This window comes from Carcharodon carcharias, chromosome 4 (genome assembly GCF_017639515.1).
Source record: "Carcharodon carcharias isolate sCarCar2 chromosome 4, sCarCar2.pri, whole genome shotgun sequence".
In the NCBI taxonomy this organism is placed as follows: domain Eukaryota; kingdom Metazoa; phylum Chordata; class Chondrichthyes; order Lamniformes; family Lamnidae; genus Carcharodon; species Carcharodon carcharias.
In genome coordinates this window covers 133,706,403-133,726,553 of record NC_054470.1, presented here as the reverse complement: position 1 = coordinate 133,726,553, position 20,151 = coordinate 133,706,403, and the positions used below count along the sequence as shown (strand labels likewise).

The following is a 20,151-nucleotide window of genomic DNA, read 5'->3' as shown; positions in this document are numbered from 1 at the left end:
TGTTGCCTGCCAACTCCTTGGATTGCCCTGAAAGCTCAGGCCATTGTTGATCTCTAAGGTTCCAGGTGCCCCATTATCAATTTGCATTTACATCAACTTACAGGGCAACAACTTTGAGCTAAAGGGTGAGTGGAAACAGTCTAATTATTGGAACACACCCTGAGATACCCTCCTTCAGCAAATTCTGGGCCATTATTTAATTATTAAATTAGAGAATCAAAATGAAAATAGCTAGGAATTAAACCACATCTGCATATGAATCCTTATGGTGCATGCTGAAGGATTTGGTAAATCAGAATGCATTTTTTCACCTCCGCTTATAATAGTGTAGACAGGGTTAAATACATTTTTCAATGGCTGATAATGGTGACAAAATAAATAAGGTATAGCAGTCTGTCTAGTTCACAGCATCAAATACGGCTGCAGAATTTCCTCAGTAGAGGAAAAATATAGAAAGTGCCTTTCACATCCTCAGACTGTCCCAAAAGTCTTCATATAAAAGTTACAGTTGCTGATTAGTGGGGAAATGTGACCACCAGTTTCTTTTTTCACAGCAAGGCTACACAAACCATTTCACCTCTTCTGTGATACTTGAGGAATGTGTTGCTGAAGGATAACTCCCTTGCTGCTCTTTAAATTGTGCAGTCCGATCTTCCTGAACAGACAGGATCTCATTTTAACCTGTCTCCTGAAGACAAAAAATGGAGTATCCTCTCTGTACAGCTCAGATCATTTTGCAGAAAGGCAATGTGGTATTAGGTTAAAGAGGGGTTAGAGTGGTGACTTGCACAAGACCACAAGGGAGGGCATGGTACCCATCTATTTCTGACAATTTATCTCAATCAAAACTAGGAACTTTTTGCAATGTATTTGGAGGGAGAGTGAGAGATGTTCTATTCTTGAGTATTTGATTTCACCCATCTTTAATACTTCTGATAATAAACATCATACCAATCATAAGTAGAGAGAAGTGAGCAGGAATACTATATTTTATCATCTGTCCGAAGGTAAATGTCTTGCAATTCATACATTCTATTCATACATAATAATTCTAATGTTGAAGAGTTTAGGACTGCATTAAAATGATTGTCTAATAAAAGTTCAGCCGTTAAACTAGCTCAAAAGTTGAGGATGAATTTCTTGAGTTTAAATTGCATCTCTTGCCTAAATCTCTTTTTCCTGTACACCACACCCTCCCTCGTAAAACTGATAGATGAAAAAAAATTAGAATGCCTCATATTCCATTTTGCTAGTTGCCTTTAATTAAAGTGTTACCACTGCTCTGTATTCCTTGGTGGGGGATATGCCAGGCTTCCCACTCCTTGCTGCTGTCCAACAAATCCTGTTAGAAATGTGCTTGTGCATATATTGCGTAAGGAAGGTATTGAGCTCATCTGTGATACTTCCCATTCCAGTCGAATAGCCTAAAGATGTTGACTGTTGATCCTCCTGAAAAGCAGTAGTTTGAGTGTGCAGGTGGAGGCATAAGTCTAGATGAGTTATCCTTCTGCATCAGTGGACCGAAAGGGATGAAAAAAAGAAGGAAAATATAATCGTCTACATGCCCCACAAGTTAACCTGGGTCTTCTTGGCTACCAATTCTTGGTGAACTTCAGATTGTGCATTGGAACCCAACAGAATGGCCCTTGCATGGTATGCAAGCCTGCATCATGTGGACTGCAGCAGTTCACAAAGGCAGCTCACCATTTAGCTTCTCGAGGGCAATTGGGAATGAGCAATAAATGCTTATTTAGCCAGCAATGCTCACATCCCATGACCAAAAATTTAAAAAACAGGCAATTTTTGTGATCTGGATAAGGTCTGCACAGAAGCTAACTGAATGGAAATAAAAACCCCACAGAAGATGTTGCTCTCTTAAGTCCTTGTAAAACAGGTTTGGATTGTGAGGTCTTTTTAATTTTTGTTGTGTACTTCGGTCCACAAGCATAGCAGACACGCCTGTGAGAAACCACTAATACCATGATCCTGTTAAATTCAGTCATCAGTATTAATGTGCTTTCTCAATATAGAAACTCTGTTAATTAACTTTATCCAAATGGAGTTTATTTCTTTGGTGTCCAAGATACAGAACTTGAGCGCTCCAGTTTTGTTCACAAATCTGCTTGCCTTACTTAGTTACTATTTAAATTGCATTTCTGAAATTACAAATATTTCACCAGTAACTAGCCTTGGTGCAAGCAATAAGTTAAATTAATAAATGCATTTTCTTAATATTTGTACTGTATACTGTCACGAAGTAATTGATCTTTAGCTGAGTGATCTCGCTGTGCTTCGGTCTAATCTCTCAGTACATTGTATTTATTTCACAGGTTAAAAATGTAGATTTAGATGTGAAAGAAATGATGAAAACTTGGACACTGCAGACAGGGTTCCCCGTGGTCACTGTTAAATTAGACACAACTGCTAATAAAATTCACCTCAGTCAAGAACGTTTCCTCAGGATCTCCATTTCACAGGATCCATCATCCTCACCTGATTCCAGGTACAACTGGTACAATTCCTGAAAATAATTTTACAGTGATACTGAAGATTCCAAATCTGTGTCCTGCCCTTGAGCTCCTCATGTGAAAAATTTGTGTAAGAAACTTTTATTCAGTGCGCTTCTAATTCCATTGCTGCTCTAAATTGGCCAATAGGGGACTCAGCATTATGTTTTTTTTTTCATTCATAGGGATGTGGGCTTCACTGGCTGGGCCAACGTTTATTCCCCATCCCGAGTTGCTTCTTGAGAAGATGGTGGTGAGCTGCCTTCTTGAACCACTGCAGTCCATGTGGTGTAGGTATACCCACAGTGCTGTTAGGAGGGGAGTTCCAGGATTTTGACCCAGTGACAGTGAAGGAAAGGCAATATATTTCCAAGTCAGGATGGTGAGTGGCTTGGATGGGAACTTGCAGGTGGTGGTGGTGTTCCCATCTATCTGCTGCCCTTCTCCTTCTAGGTGGTAGTGCTCGTGAGTTTGGCAGGTGCTGTCTAAGGAGCCTTGGTGAATCCCTGCAGTGTATCTTGTAGATGATCCACACTGCTGCTACTATGCGTCGGTGGTGGAGGGAGTGAATGTTTGTGGATATGGTGCCAATTGAGCGGATTGCTTTGTTCTGGATGGTGTCCAGCCTCTTCAGTGTTGTAGGACCTGCACTCGTCCAGGCAAATGGGGAGTATTCCATCACATTCCTGACTTGTGCCTTGTAGATGGTGGACAGGCTCCTGAGGAGTCAGGAGGTGAATCATTCGTCGCACGATTCATAGCCTCTGACCTGCTCTTGTAGCCACAGTATTTTTATGGCTAGTCCTGTTCAGTTTCTGGTCAATGGTAACCCCCAGGATGATGTTAGTAGGGGATTCAGTGATGGTAATGCTATTGAACATCAAGTGGCAATAGTTGGATTCTCTGTTGTTGGAGACGGTCATTGCCTGACATTTGTGTGGTGTGAATGTTACTTGCCACTTATCAGCCCAAGCCTGGATATTGTCCAGGTCTTGCTGCATTTGGACATTGACTCCTCAGATGTGGAAGCAGTCTGTGAATGGTGCTGAACATTGTGCAATCATCAACGAACATCCCCACTTCTGACCATTATAATGGAAGGAGCTGAAGATGGTTGGGCCTAGGACACTACCCTGAGGAACTCCTGCAGTGATGTCCTGGAGCTGAGATGACTGACCTCCAACAACCACAACCATCTTCCTTTGCACTAGGTATTACTCCAACCAGTGGAGAGTTTTCCCCCTGATTCTCATTGACCGTTTTGCTAGGGCTCCTTGATGCCACACTCGGTCAAATGCGGCCTTCGTGTCAAGGGCAGTCACTCTCACCTCACCTCACCTCAGGAATTCAGCTCTCTTGTCCATGTTTGAACCAAGGTTGTAATAAGGTCAGGAGCTGAGTGGCCCTAGCAGAACCCAAACTGGGCATCAGTGAGCAGGTTATTGCTAAGCAATTGCTGCTTGTCAGCACTGTTGATGACACCTTCCATTACTTTACTGATGATCGTGAGTAAATTGATGGAGCAGTAATTGGCTAGGTTGGATTTGTCCTGCTTTTTGTGTACAGGACGTACCTGGGCAATTTTCCACATAGCCGGGTAGATGCCAGTGTTGTAGCTGTACTGAAATAGCTTCGCTAGGGGTGCGGCAAGTTCTGGAGCGCAAGTCTTCAGTATTATTGCCGGAATATTGTCAGGGCCCATAGTCTTTGCACTTTGCATTCAGCCGTTTCTTGATATCACCTGGAGTGAATTGAATTGGCTGAAGACTGGCATCTGTGATGCTGGGGACCTCTCGAGGAGGTCGAAATAGATCATCCACTTGGCACTTCTGGCTGAATGCTTCAGTCTGATCTTTTGCACTGATGTGCTGGGCTCCTCCAGCATTGAGGATCGGGATATTTGTGGAGCCTCCTCCTCCAGTGAGTTGTTTAGTCGTCCACCACCATTCACAACTGGATGTGGCAGGATTGAAGAGCTTAGATCTGATCCGTTGGTTGTGGGATCGCTTAGCTCTATCTATCACTTGCTGCTTATGCTGTTTGGCATGCAAGTAGCCCTGTTTTTTTTTTTTTATATATATATATATAGCTTCACCAGGTTGACACCTCATTTTTAGGAATGCCTGCTACTGCTCCTGGCATGTCCTCCTGCACTCTTCATTGAACCAGGGTTGATCCCCTGGCTTGATGGTAATGGTAGAGTGGGGAATGTGCTGGGCAATGAGGTTACAGATTGTATTCGAGCACAATTCTGCTGCTGCTGATGGCCCACAGCGCCTCATGGATGCCCAGCCTTGAGTTGCTAGATCTGTTCGAAATCTATCCCATTTAGCATGGTGGTAGTGCCTCACAACACAATGGAGGGTATCCTCAGTGTGAAGGCGGGACTTCATCTCTACAATGACTGGGTGCTGGTCACTCCTACTGATACTGTCATGGACAGATGCACATGCAGCAGGCAGGCTGGTGAGGATGAGGTCAGGTATGTTTTTCCCTCTTGTTGGTTACCTTACCACCTGCCGCAGACCCAGTCTAGCAGCTATGTCATTTAGGTCAGTAGTGGTGCTACTGAGCCACTCTTGATGTTGGACGTTGAAAATGGCAGCCTCAGTGCTTCCTCCAAGTGATGTTCAACATGGAGGAGCACTGATTCATCAGCTGAGGGAGGGCCGTATGTGGTAATCAGCAGGAGGTTTTCTTGCCCATGTTTGACCTGAGGCCATGAGATGTCATGTGGTCCGGACTCGATGTTGAGGACTCCCAGGGCAACTCCCTGCCGACTGCATACCACTGTGCCGCCACCTCAGCTGGGTCTGTCTTGTCGGTGGGACAGGACATATCCAGGGATAGTGATGGTGGAACCTGGGATATTACCTCCAAGATATGATTCCATGAAGATGACTATGTCAGGCTGTTGCTTGACTAGCCTGTGAGACAGCTCTCCCATTGTGGCACTAGCCCCCAGATGTTAATAAGGAGGACTTTGCAGGGCCAAAAGGGCTGAGATTGCCGTCATTGTTTCTGGTGCCTAGGTCAATGCCGGGTGCTCCATCTGGTTCCATTCCTTTTTTGTGTCTTTGTAGTGGTTTGTTACAACTGATTGCCTTGCTAAGCCACTTCAGGGGGCATTTAAGAGTCAACCACATTGCTGTGGGTGTGGAGTCACGTGTAGGCCAGACCAGGTAAGGATGACAGATTTCCTTCCCTGAAGGACATCAGTGAACCAGATGGGTTTTTACAACAATTGACAATGGTTTCATGGTCATCGTTGAACTTTTAATTCCAGATTTTTTTTTATTGAATTAAAATTCCGCCATCTGCAGGATTCAAAACCGGGTTCCCAGAGCAATACCCTAGATCTCTCAATTATTAGTCCAGCAACAGTACCACTACACCATTGCCTCCCCAAATTTCATTATTTTGAAATCAGTGTCTCTGACCTCTCCCAGTAACGCGCAGTAATTTTATGGGCAAAATAAAACCAGTATAGACATGTTAATGTGTTTACCCCTCTTTCCCATGACTGTCGGTCTGGAAGGTAAGGAAGGGGAATTTTTTAGCAAAGTAAATAATTGCACTCCTCCATGCTGAAATCCACTGGATGAAGTACTGAGAGTGGCAAAGGCGGAGAACGTGCCCTGGGCAGCGGACTTCAATGTCCATCAGCAAGAGTGGCTCGGTAGCACCATTACTGACTGACTAAGCTGGTCGAGTCCTGAAGGACATAGCTGCAAGACTGGGTCTGTGGCAGGTGGTGAGGGAACCAACAAGAGGGAAAAACACACTTGACCTCATTCTTACCAACCTTCCTGCCACAGGTGCGTTTTGTTCATGATAGTATTGGTGGGAGTAACTACCGCACAGTCCTTGTGAAGACGAGGTCCTGTCTTCACGTTGAGAATACCATCCATCATGTTCTGAGGCACTACCACTGTGCTAAATGGGATAGATTTCAAACAGATCTAGCAACTCAAGACCGGGCAACCATGAGGCGCTGTGCGGAATCAGCAGCAGCAGAATTGTACTCAACCACAATCTGTAACCTCATGGCCCGGCATAGTGCAAGTAAGATGCGCCCCCACTCTACCATTACCACCAAATCAGGGGGTCAATCATGGTTCAATGCAGAGTACAGGAGGGCATGTCAGGAGCAGCACCAGGCATACCTAAAATTGAGATGTCAACCTGGTGAAACTACAACACAGGACTACTTGTGTGCCAAACAGCAAAAGCAGCAATTGACAGACAGAGCTAAGTGATTCCACAGCTAACAGATCAGATCTAAGCTCTGCAGTCCTGCCACATCAGGTGGTGGTGTGAATGGTGGTAAATAATTAAACAACTCACTGGAGGAGGAGGCTCCACATCCTCAATGATGGAGGAGCCCAGCACAGCAGTGCAAAAGATAAGGCTGAAGCATTTGCAACAAACTTCAGCCAGAAGTGCCGAGTGGATGATCCATCTCTGCATCCTCTGGAGGTCCCCAGCATCACAGGTGCAAGTCTTCAGCCAATTTGATTCACTCCACGTGATATCAAGGAACAGCTGAAGGCACTGGATACTGCAAAGGCTATGAGCCCTGACAGTATTCTAGCGATATTACTGAGGACTTGTACTCCATAACATACCACGCCCCTAGCCAAACTGTTCCAGCACAGCTGCAACACTGGCGTCGACCCAGTAATGTGGGAAATTGTCCAGGTATGTCCTGTGCACAAAAAGTAGGACAAATCCAACCTGGTCAATTACAGCCCCATCAGTCTACTCTGGGTCATCAGTAAAATGATGGAAGAGGTCATCAATAGTGCTAACAAGCAACACATGCTTAGCAATAACCTGTGCACTTTTGCTCAGTTTGGGTTCCCCTAGGGTCACTCAGCTCCTCACTTCATTACTTTGGTTCAAACATGGACTAAAGACCTGAACACCAGAGGTGAGGTGAGAGTGACTGCCCTTGACATCAAGGCGGCATTTGACCGAGTGTGGCATCAAGGAACCTTAGATAAACTAGAGTCAACGGGAATCGGGGAAACTCTCCACTGGTTGGAGTCATACCGAGCAGAAAGGAAGATAGTTATGGCTGTTGGAGGTCAGTCATTTCTGCACAAGGACATCACTGCAGGGGTTCATCAGGATAGTGTCATCAGCCCAACCAACTTCAGCTGCTTCATCAATGACCTTCCTTACATCATAAAGTCAGAAGTGGGGATGTTCGCTGCTGATTGCACAATGTTTAGCACTATTTGCAACTCCTCAGGTACTGAAGAATTCCATGTCTAAATGCAGCAAGACTGGACAACAATCAGGCTTGGGTTCACAAGTAGCAAGTAACATTCATGCCACAAATGTCAGGCAATGACCATCTCTAACAAGAGAAAATCCAACCATCGTCCCTTGACATTCAATGGCATTACCATCGCTGAATCCCCCACTAGCAACACCCTGGGGGATACCATTGACCAGAAACTGAACAGGACTAGCCATATAAATACTGTGGCTACAAGAGCAGGTCAGAGGCTAGGAATCCTGCAGCGAGTAACTCACCTCCTGACTCCCCAAAGCCTGACCATAATCTACAAGGCACAAGCCAGGAGTGTGTTGGAATACTCTCCACTTGCCCGGATGAGTGCAGCTCCAAAAGTATTGAGAAGCTTTACACCACCCAGGAAAAAGCAGCCCGCTTGATTAGCACCCCGTCCATAAAAATTCACTCCCTCCATCACCGATGCACAGTAGCAGCAGGGTGTTCCATCTGCAAGATGCACCGCAGGAATTCACCAAGGCTCCTTACACAGCACCCTCCAAACCCACAACCACTACCATCTAGAAGGTCAAGGGCAGCAGATAGGTGGGAACACCACCGGGAAGTTCCCCTCCAAACTACTCACCAGCCTGAATTGGAAATATATCGCCATTCCTTCACTGTTGCTGGTTCAAAATCCTGGAATTCTTGCCCTAACAGCACTGTGGGTGCACCTGCATCACATGAACTGCAGCGGTTCAAGAAGGCAGCTCACCACCACCTTCTCAAGGACAATTAGAGATTAGCAATAAATGCTGGCCTGGCTAGCGAAGCCCACACACCTTGAATTAATAAAAAAAAACAATTCTTTATAACTTCTGGACCTAAGTTTGAATTAGATCAGCCTAACACAGTAAAAGGATTTTAGTTGGTTGTAGGTGAACTGAGTGAGCTTGATCATTCATGATCCATACGAAAAGCTGGAATGGAGAATGGAAAAATTCACACTGCTGTCGTTTGCCAACTCTGGGTGGATATATTTCTGGAGGTTTGATGACATGACAGTTACCTACTGTGTGCAAATATTAATTTTCTTTATTAAGGTTGGGTCCCCTATAGTCAAGTGCTTTTGATCCCCGTGACCCAATTTTGTTTTCTAATTTACTTAATAGAAGAATAGTTGGACTACAGCTAGAATACTGGGAGAAAGCAGTACAGGAAGAATATGATCACACCAGAGCTGTACAGAGATTTGAGAATGGTACCAGGAATGGAGCATTTTAATAATGAGAAAACATTGGATAGGCTGTGGTTGTTTTCTTTTGGAACAGAGGAGGCAGAAAGGAAATTTAATTGAGTTGTATAAAGTTATGAGGGCCTTAGATACAGTTATTAGGAAGGATCTTTTTCCATTAGCAGAAAAAGCAATAACCTGGGCACATAGAAGGATTATAGGAGCGTTGGGTATTTTTTTTCACCCAGTGGGTGATTGGGATCTGGAACTCTGTCTGAATGGCCAGTGGGACATAAGCCCTCATCATTTAAAAAAAAACTTCGATACTTACTTGAAGTGGCATAACCTGTAGGGCTGCAGACCAAGAGGTGGAATTTGGGATTAGGCTGGATAACTCTCATTCAGCCAACACAAAGGAGATGGGCCAAATGGGTTCCTTCTGTGCCGTAAATCTTTGTGTTTATTTACAGGCAGGTTAACAGGCAAGTATCCCGAGAGTTCCTTTAGATAGTTTGCTGCCCCACCCCCCAACCCCACCCAAGAATTGCAGTTTCTGCTTCCACCTCTGAGAAATCAAAGGTTGACAGTTCTTTATAACAGCAAATAAAAGCAAAAAATGCTGAAAACACTCAACAAGCCAGGCGGCATTTATAGTCCAGAAGGGTTGGAATTCTGCCACATCTGTATAGGCACAGGGAGCTGAACAGTAGAAATTTAAAGACCTTATATGAAAATATTGTGAAAAATATTTATCTGGAAGGGTGGAGAGGAATATTCCAGAATTGGTATCCAACCTCATTAGTCCGCAAATGAACAAAGATCCTATTCAGCCTATACTCCCTATGGGGGGAGACGATGGTGTAATGGGATTGTCACTAGACTAGTAATTCAGAGGCTCAGCTGATGCCCTGGGGATATGGGTTCAAATGGTGGCGATGAAATTCAATTCATAATATCTGGAATATAAAACTAGCAATGGTGATGTTGAAACTGTCATTGATTGTTGTAAAAACCCATCTGGTTCACTAATAGCCTTTAGGGAAGGATAACTGACATCTTTATCTGGTCTGGCTTACGTGTGACTCCAGATCCACAGAAATATGGCTGACCCTTAAGTACCACTCAGTTCAAGGGCAATTAGGGATGGATGCCAAACGCTGCCCTTGCCAGCAATGTTCAAATCCCATTTAAAAGAATAACCAGACTGCAGCATAGCCTAAACTGCTAATGAAAACTTGTCTTCATCCTGTCCATATTGGCATCTTTACCCACCCATCAAAGTCCTACCTTCTCTCATTGATTCATTTGCACTGCCCATCAGCTATACTTGCATGTTTTTCCTGGGTGGTTTATGAAAGTGCTCAGAGACTACCAGAAGTCTGTGAGAGTTACGAATCTTACTCTGATTTGCTAGAGGTTGCTGTTTGAGTTCTAGATTAGGAAATTTTTAACCTAGAGCCTGTGCTATACTTTGTCCAGAAGTAATTTGAATGAAGCTCAAATGCTCACCAAAATAGTATAAAATATTTGTTTTGTAAAATGTGCAGTCTGCAGCTTAATCTGTCTGGTTGGTCCATTCGTGTTAACTGACAAACGTGTTAGGTTACTTGGGTTATGATGGACATCATATGATTTGTTTATTGTTACCATTACCTAATTTTATGTTTCATTTGTTTTAGAAGTATAACTTTTGGTTTTGGAAGTTGATTTTTTAAACTCAGGATAAATGGAAAATCTTGGGTTTGATAAACTGGTAAATATTCCTGAGATAATTACAATTCAAAGGATAGTCCATATTTACTTAAAGGGGTCAGAGATGTGAAAGCAATAAACAACAGGTGGTCCTTTTTTAGCTTTGTAACAAAGCCAGTGAGTCTCTTAAGATTGCAGTTGTTTATATTAAAGAAATAAATTATTCATGTGGGTGCCAGAATCAAAGGGATGTTCTGATGATAAAGTTAATTACCATCTGGACATCCCATGTGTGCCACATTGCCCTAGGGATAGATAGCAGAGAAGGTTTTTTTTGGTTTTGGATTTTTAACTCTAATTTCTCACAGGTAGTTAAAGTCGGCCTGGAAGCAGCTTTGGGTCAAGTGGAGAGAAAACAAATCTGCCAAGAGCTGTAGACCAGAAGCAGAGGGCTATCAGAAACCAAGGGTGTTTTCTGAGTTGGAATAACTAAACACGAATGCAGTTAGGCCCATGTTTGAGCCGGGGTGTCCACAATTGTGAGATGCTTATGGAGAGTTGGAGGGTTTTCCTAGCTGGATGCTAGGCAAAGAAATCCCGTACCTCAGAGATTGGAAGGAATACTGAGGAGAATCAGGGAATTCCTGAGAGTTGTGGCATGCCTTGCTTTGGCCCTAGGAGAAACAAAGGAACCTCCAAGATCCTGTAAAGTTTAGGGGAACTCTTGGGTGGAAACAAAAATAGAATGCAGAGTTCTGTTGAGATTTTCTGATTTAAAGTATAAATGTTTACAAAATATAATTGTTAGTAGTGCGTGCTTTGTTTAATTCTTGTACAGTAAAAAATTTTGTTTAAAATGTGAAATCTTGAGGTGTAATTCTTCAGTTAATAACTGGGAGTTTGAATTTCTTTTTAAAAGTTATTGGTCCCTATAGCAATCATATTTTTTAATAAATTAAAATAAATAAACATTATATATTTTTTTTCTTTATTCTTTCATGGAATGTGGACATGGCTGGCAAGGCCAGCATTTGTCGCCTATCCCTAATTACCCTTGAATTAAATAGCCAGCTAGACCACTTCAGAGGGCAGTTAGGAGTCAACCACATTACTGTGGATGTGGAAACGCATGTAGGCTAGACCAGGTAGGATGGCAGATTTCTTCCCTAAAGGACATTAATGAACCAGATGAGTTTTTACAACAAATGGATGATAGTTTAATCTTCACCATTACTGAGACTACCTTTCAATTCCAGATTTTATTAATTGAATTCAAATTCTACCAACTGCCATGGTGGGATTTGAACACATGTCCCTAGAGCATTAGCCTGGGCCTCTGGATGACTAGTCCAGTGATATTACTACTACACCACGATCTTCCCTAAATATCTATTTTGTTTACACGATACATTTTTCTCAAAATTACCAATATGTTACATTTTAAAACCAATTTTGGATACTTTTGCCAACATTATTTTGTATGATGTTCCATGATATGATTAAAATGGTTGCAGTGCTAATTGACTCATTGAAGTGATCTTATACTTTATATTCAGAAGAACATATTGTGTTTCATACAAATATAGGAAAGATGGCCAGCTGGTCCATCAAGACATAGTTCAGCCATTAACAATTTTGACCTCTTCTTTCTCACCCCACACCTGCCAAAAAAGCCTTGTGGCAGATTTAGGAAATTAACATCCAACCTCTAATTAAACAATCTCCAGGAGACTGAAATAATTCATGAATTCCACTATTCTCAGCAATACATCTATTATCATTTGAAATGACTTCCCTTCAGGAAATTTGTCCAGCTCCCTTTTTAAGGTACCACAGGTATTCTGTATTTGCCCCTCTAATCTGTTCTACAAAAAGAAATTCTTCCCAACATTTAACCTACCTCAACCATCCCAATCACAATTTTATATAGCCTGTCCAGTTCTACAGAATATAATCTCTTCTTCATTTTAAAAACCTACAGTGTCTCTCTAAGGCTGTGCTTCTGTAATAATAGTAATAGACCCAATTCTTTAAGCCTTTCTTGATAGCCAGGAATGGGTATAATTTTGGCTATTATTCCCTGTACTTCCTCCATGGTCTCTGCCAAAACTGGACACAATATTCTCAAATGTACTTGGGCTTCCTACGACCTCAATACAGTATTCTTAATTTTAATTTTCACTGTCCTAATATTACAACCTGAATTTCATTTTGCCTTCCCAACGGGCTCATCACACCTGCTTGTGGACTTGCAATGATTTATCAACCACAATCCCAGGTTCCCTGCCTGCTCTGTAAACTTTATTGATGTCCCTATATTGTGTTTTGTTTCCAAAACACAATTCCACTTACGCCTACCATGAGGCATCTGTTGACAGGGGCTATGAAGACATAAACTGCAGTTAATATTCTTAATATTTTGTAGGTGAGTTTTTCAAAATAATTTTTTTTTAACTTGATTTAATTTCTAAGGATGCTTGATGTGTAATGGCCTTTATCAAAATCTTTAGAACACTCTTAGAGTGCAAAGAGAAAATGAACATATTTTGATGAAACAATTCCAGGTTTGAAAGGAAAGGTCTAGATTTTCTGTTCAGGTTAGGCTCACTCTGGGAAGATAGGGCAGGAAGCTCTGAGAGCTACCTGCTGTTTTCCTGATGCCCCTTCCCCTTTCGGGATCACTTGCCAGAAGTGACTAGGAGCATACAAGCATACGTAAGTCACAGTAATGAGGCATTTATGTCACTACGGCCGGGATCTTCCTGTCCCGCCAGTGGCACAAATTGTCCTGGGCGGAACAGAAAATTTGACAGACCAGACAAAGGTCCGTTGATTTTCAGGCGGGAATTTCTTGCAGGATCAGAAAATCCCGGCTTATGACACTGGGCACTAGAGACACCTTTTCGTCCTTTGCGTTTAGCTTTGCTGTTAGTGATATGCTGCTTTTTTCTTTACGAAAAATTAATTCCAAAAAGAAATTCATGTACAACAACTTTCACTTATATAGCGCCTTGAATGTGCATCTCAAGGCACTTCACAGGAACATTATCAAGCAAAATTTGTTGGAGCCACATAAGGAAATACTAGGACTGGTGACTAAAAGCTTGGCAAAAAGTTATGTTTTGATGAGTGTCATAAAGGAGGAGAGAGGAAGAGAGGGCATGCTGCAAATGCATACATGACTGTAATCCAGGAAATCTGCTGGAGTCAAAGGTGTAGCCATGTGGGGCCAGAACTCCTTCACTGCTGAAGATGAGCCAGGATCTGCCATAGCAGAAAGTCTAGGCCAAGATATACATACACTGATTTTGTACTACAAAAGAAACGAGAAGGATTTGGGTTCTCAGAATGGGTGTGTTTCCATTTGTAATTGTGAACAATAGGCTCCAGAGGCAATGATCCAAATTCTAAATATATCCAAATCTTCTTAAGCTCTGCTTGAAGCATGCCACTTCCCTAGAACAAGAAGCCTAATTTAGAGTATGAGGATAACAATTACACTTATACCACAGGAAACTCATATTTCTGAAATCGAGGTAAAAGGAATACAGATGGAGTACCTCACGTCCGGCTACCTGAAAACCGGCAGTGTCTGAAAACTCGACATTTTCTTTCCCGCGCTCCAACTTAACCCGATCCAATTGCTGTATCAGATAGTTCCCACGCTCCAAGAGGCTTAGCGAGCCTTGACCCCACCCAACCTAGCTCGGAAAAATTTGAGGAGTTGTTACATCGGCGCAGTGGCTTGTCAAGTACTGATTGGCTTCATGTGCCTGATGTTTCCAGTGTTCTGAATGGCTTAGCAAACATTCACCCCACCAGACCCAGCTCAGATTGATCTGCCTGACCCGACCCAAATAGGAACGCTGCCTTCCAGCTATCCAATTCAGATAAAAGAGAGTTATTAAAGAATATGGTACAATCCAACACAAATAAAACAACAAATAATTTTCAGTTGCAGGGTATTTTTAACATAATTTCAGTTTGATCTTTTTTCATTTCAAACGGTGCACTGATGTAGGGAAGTGGGGGAGGCGTGACAGAGTTATTAAATCCAATGTGTGAGAGCTGAATTAATATCAGCAGCGACATGGCCATTAACCTAAAGTGCTTTGCAACTGTATCATTTGGTTTTCCTGTGACTCCTATTCATTGAATCAAGAGGTTCCAATTTTTTTTCCAAAATCTGGTACAGACTAAATCCCGTGGTTGCTGGATTTGAGGTACTCTGCTTGTGTTAAGACAAGTTGAGGTTAGCCAAAAGTAACAGTTCACACACTTTGTCCAGCAATACCATTCCTTTCATGGATGGACTATAAAGGCAAGACTTTGTTGCAATGGAGCAGATTTAAAGAGCTAAATCACCAATTCCTCCAATTCTGTTCCTATTGGATCTCTTTCTAAATACATTGTTGACCTTAAAAAGAACTCATATCCAATTTTCTGAGCGAATATAAGTTACAGAAGAAATTATGTAAGGTTTAGAACTTTGAGAAAGAGTAATTACATCAAGTTTTTTTTTAATGTTCAGTTTCTGCCTCCCCTTAATTTTGATTTCTTGTATTAAGGCATTCACTGCTCTAAATGTAAATGCTACCTTATGTGGAGAAAAACTGGTGTGACCTTACTCTCACCTACCTTGGAATGACTCGTGACCGCACCCTTAGAATCACCAACTCTGAAAGACTGCCAAAGAGACCAGGACACCAGTGAACATCATTGACAAGCTCACTGCCAAAACTGGGGTGCAAAAACTACCATCCTGCATCTGCTGGAGCTCTGGTCTTCTGGACAGCCGAGTATGGGCCTCAGGTCGTCACACCAAACTCAGTGATGTACAACGTCATTCATTAATGAGGATAATCTTTGAAACTCCAAGATCAGCTCCAGTTCAGTAGTTACCTGTCATCTCAAATATAGCCCCCCCACCCCCTCCATGCCACAGGATGAAGCAGCTGAAAGATGGAAGGATGGCAGATGGGGAGCTCTGGAGGCCTCCTCGGGTATGCGATGATTACCGGAGTGAGTGGAAGCACTGCCAAAGTCTGGGAAATCTCTTTCATCACTACTACACATATGGAGAGTTGCCCTCGTGTAAACAGTGGAAGAAAGATTACAACAGTTGTATGGAATGGGAAAAACTTAAAGTCTGATGAGGCTAAGAAAGCTTTATGTAAGAGTGAGAAGAGGACGTTAGAAGAACAAAAGAGGCACCTTCCAATCTGGAAGATGAGGAAGAATCCACCAGCTGAATGGCATCTGCTCCTAAGTGATAGAAATGGGAAATAGTGAGAGTCGATCATGCCTGGTGTCACAAGCTGCTGGACAATTGGGATATGCTGCAATAGGTCCTACGTAAGCATGTCAGCTCCTCCCTGGTGTGCAACCTATAATAACTTTGGATTTAAGAGAACCCAATTGGAAGTGGCTTTTTCAGAGTCTGAGGACCGCCAGTTAATCTGAATGCGCTTTCCTAGGAACTAGAAGGGGTTGAAAAACCACCTGACTTGCATCTGGTAATCAGAATGTTGATATGTAACCGTCTCCATGGCACATCCTGTTGCCATGTTGCGGGAAAGATCTGTGTTCAATAAATAAACTGTTAACATATTCATTTTATTAAAAAAAAACAAGCAGAGAAATAACTCAGATCAGCAGTAACTTGGATCCCTCCATTCATAGAGATCTTCAAGACAGCCAACTCACCACATGGCTCTACAAAACCCCCTCTGGACACGAATCGAGCCTTTCCTACTCCACCGCACTGATGAAACCTAGAGGAAAGCTTGTGCAGAAAACCCTGCCAAATAAACACACAACTCATCATGTCAACAACCAGGCTTCAATCTGCCCCAGAGTATATGGACAACCCTCAATAGAATAAGGACTGGACATGATCGATGTGGCCACCTGATATACAAATGGCAACTCAACCTTGCCTGGCTGCAACTGCAGAAACCCTGAAAAAGCTATGGGGCACATGATAACAGCCTAAGGGCAATGAGTGTTGGGCAATAAGTGCTGGCCTAGCCAGTGATGCCCACAACCCATTCATGAATTTTAGAAATCTGCCCCCCAACTCAAGTTTGAAGGCTATGTCCTGGAGTTACACTTGTTCTCCGGCAGAACATTGGACTGGTTAGTGAACGTGACATTAAAACTGTGATGACAGCTGCTGCTCCTAAAGACATACAAAAGAAGAATTATGAACATGTAGAATCAGAGAAAATTTAAGGTGCTGAAAGAAGCCAATTCAGCCCATGTCTGTGCCGGCCAAAAAGAGAAGAAACTAGCCACTCATTTTAATTTCACTTTCCAGCACCTGGTCCGTCGCCTTGCAGGTTACAGCACTTCAGATGTAGATCCAGGTATCTTTTAAATGAGTTGAGGATTTCAGCCTCAACCACCAACTTAGGCAGTGAATTCCAGATGCACACCACCCTCTGGGTGGAAGAGCTTTTCCTCATGAACCCTCCAATCCTTGTACCAATCATCTTAATTCTATGCCCCTAGTAATTGACCCCTCAACAAGTCTTTCCTGCCTACCCTATCTATGGCCCTCATAATTTTGTACACCTCAGTTAGGTCACCCCTTAGCCTGCTCTGTTTTAAGGAAAACAACCCTTGCCGAACCAACCTCTCCTCATAGCTGCAATTTTCAAGCCCTGGCAACATTCTTGCAAATCTCCTCTACATTCTCTCCAGAGCAATTATGTCCTTCCTGTAATGTGGTGACCAAAACTGTACACAAAACTCCAGCTGTGGCCTAACCAGCATTTTATACAGTCCCATCATTACATCCCTGCTTTTGTATTCAATACCTCATCCAATAAAGGAAAGCATTCCATATGCTTTCTTGACCACCTTGTCCACTTGTCCTGCCACCTTCAAGGAGCTTGGATACCCAAGGTGTCTCACTTCCTCAACTCCTCTCAATATCCTCCCATTTATTGAGTGTTCTCTCTCTTTGTTTGCCCTCCCCAAATGCATTACCTCACACTTTTCCAGATTGAATTCCATTTGCCACTTCTCCACCCACTCAACCAAACCATTGAATCATTCTGGAGTCAAAAGCTATTCACTATCAACTTCATGGCCAATTTTTGTGTCATCTGCAAATTTCCCAATCCTGCCTCCCACATTTAAGTCTAAATCGTTAATATATACAACAAACAGCAAGGACCCCAACAATGAGCCCTGTAGAACACCACTGGAAACCGTTTTTCATTCACAAAAACATCCATTGACCATTATCCTTTGTTTCCTGTTACTGAGCCAATTTTGGACCCAACCTGCACCTTCCCCTGTATCCTATGAGATCTTGCTTTCCAAATCAGTTTGCAATGTGGAACCTTGTCAAATGCCTTGCTGATATCCATGTCGTCAACATCCACTCACTAGCCTCATCAATCTTCCTTGTCACTTCCTTAAAGTTAGTAAGACAGGATATTCCCCTAACAAAACAATGCTGACTATCCCTGATCAATCCATGCCTTTCTATGTGACAGTTTATCCTGTCTCTCAGAATTTTTTCCAATAATTTGCCCACCATCGAAGTCAGACTGACCGGCCTAAAATTTTCTGGTCTATCCCTCGTGCCCTTTTTAAAAAAACAATGTTCACAAACCTCCAATCCTGGGACCTCACATGTATCTAGTTGGAAAATGATCCTCAGAGCATCCGCTATTTCCTCCCTGGCTCCATTCAGCCTGGGATATAATCCATCTGGCCTTGGTGATTTATCCAACCTCAAAGATGCCAGAGCCTCCAGTACTTCCCCTCTCACTATGCCTATTGTATCTAATATTTCACACACCTGTTCTTTAACTAGGATGCCTGCACCACCCCTCTCCTTAGTGAAGACAGAGACAAAGTACTCATTGAGAACCCTGCCCACATCTTCAGCTTCAACCCACAAGTTACCATGTACATCTCTGATAGGTCCTACCCTTCCTTAGTTATTCTCTTGCTCTTAATGTACTGGTAAAACATCTTAGGATTTTCTTTGATTTCACCTGCCAATATTTTTTTTGTAATTTCTCTTTGCTTTCCTAATTTCCGTTTTTACTTCACCACTGTACTTTCTGTACTCCTCTAGGCTTTCTACAGTATTAAGTATTTTGTGACTGCCATAAGCTTTCTTCTTCTGCTTTATCTTGGCCTGTATACTTCTGGACAACCAGGGGGCTCTAGATTTGGCAGTACCACCCTTTGTGGGGACCTGTTTACACTGTACCGGTATAATCTTGCCTCTGGCTCCCATTGATTTGACACAGTTTTTTCTCCTAATAGCTGTATCCAGTCCATTCTCGCCAGCTCACCTCTCAGCTTTGTAAAATTTGTCTTCCCCAATTTAGACCTTTTACTCCTATCTTCTTCCTTTTCTATAATGATGCCAGATCTAACTATATTATGGTCACAATCTCCAAAATGATCCCCCATTGCTACTTCATCCACTTGCCCAGCTTCATTTCCTAAGACTAAGTCTGGAATTTACCCCGTCTCTTTGAGCTTGTAATGTGCTGGTTAAAAAAGTTATTTTGAATGCAGTTCAAGAATTTTGCACCCTCTGTGCCCTTCACACTGTTCAACTACCCATTATCAATTAGGATATGAAGTCCCCAACGATTACTGCCCAATTGTTTTTGCAGTCCAAAATGTGTCTACATATTTGCTGTTCTAACTCCCTCCCACTATGTGGGGGTCTTTGATGATGTGTCATCGTGGCTAACATGTTGAGATACACAAAGCAGAGAGGATGTAATAAATGATTGTTACATGCCCTTATCTATAAAGAAGCATTAGGGAAGGGGAAAAAAATAGTGTTAATATGAATAAAAGGAAGAGCTGGAAAAACTCAGCATCTGTGTGGAGAGAAACAGAGTTAATGTTTTGAGTCCAATATGACTCTTCTTCAGAACTGTCAATATGAGCTGTTTGTAAAAGACTGGGTATTTTTATAAATGCTATAATTAATAAGTTGGAATACTTTGAATAGTGCCTGGGTATACAAGGCTCTTCATGTTTTCCTTTAGTGTAAAAGGTCTCTATTACATAGAGAGGCATTGGTTTCAGGTGCTGCAGCTCAAAACCTGAGATTGATTCTTTTGTTCATTTAGTTATATCTCTAGTCTAATCTTTTTAGTAATTTTAAACAAGGTGAAACTGATTTGAAGCTCTGGTTTGATTTTTCTCAGTTACCTGTGGCACATCCCACTGACGTACATCACCAGCAACTGCAGCAATTATAGCCAACCCAAGTGTATCAAAACATGGCTTCTTAAGAACAAAACAGGTGATTGTTTTTAACTTCAAGAAGTAAAATAATTGTGAGCCTCTGCTTTGCAGCTTTGAGTGGGGCTTTGGTGAGTTTTTCTGGAGCTGTATTTAGTGATCATGTGGATGTAATGCTGGAATATGAGACTGACTTCAAATTATACTCTGTTATCTCATAATTCTAATCGCTAATGCTTTTT

The 20,151-nt window shown here is 42.4% G+C and overlaps 1 protein-coding gene and 1 pseudogene across 1 annotated transcript in view; both read left to right on the top strand.

Moving 5' to 3' along the window:
- The window catches only part of LOC121277323 (leucyl/cystinyl aminopeptidase), a 136,912-nt gene that overhangs the window by 82,365 nt on the left and 34,396 nt on the right, over positions 1-20,151 (top strand). The window contains exons 10-11 of the mRNA XM_041186652.1: positions 2,331-2,503; positions 19,873-19,970. Of these exons, the coding sequence (XP_041042586.1) occupies positions 2,331-2,503; positions 19,873-19,970 (271 nt within the window). The remainder of the gene's footprint in view (positions 1-2,330; positions 2,504-19,872; positions 19,971-20,151) is intronic.
- On the top strand, positions 2,845-17,043 carry LOC121277325 (annotated as a pseudogene).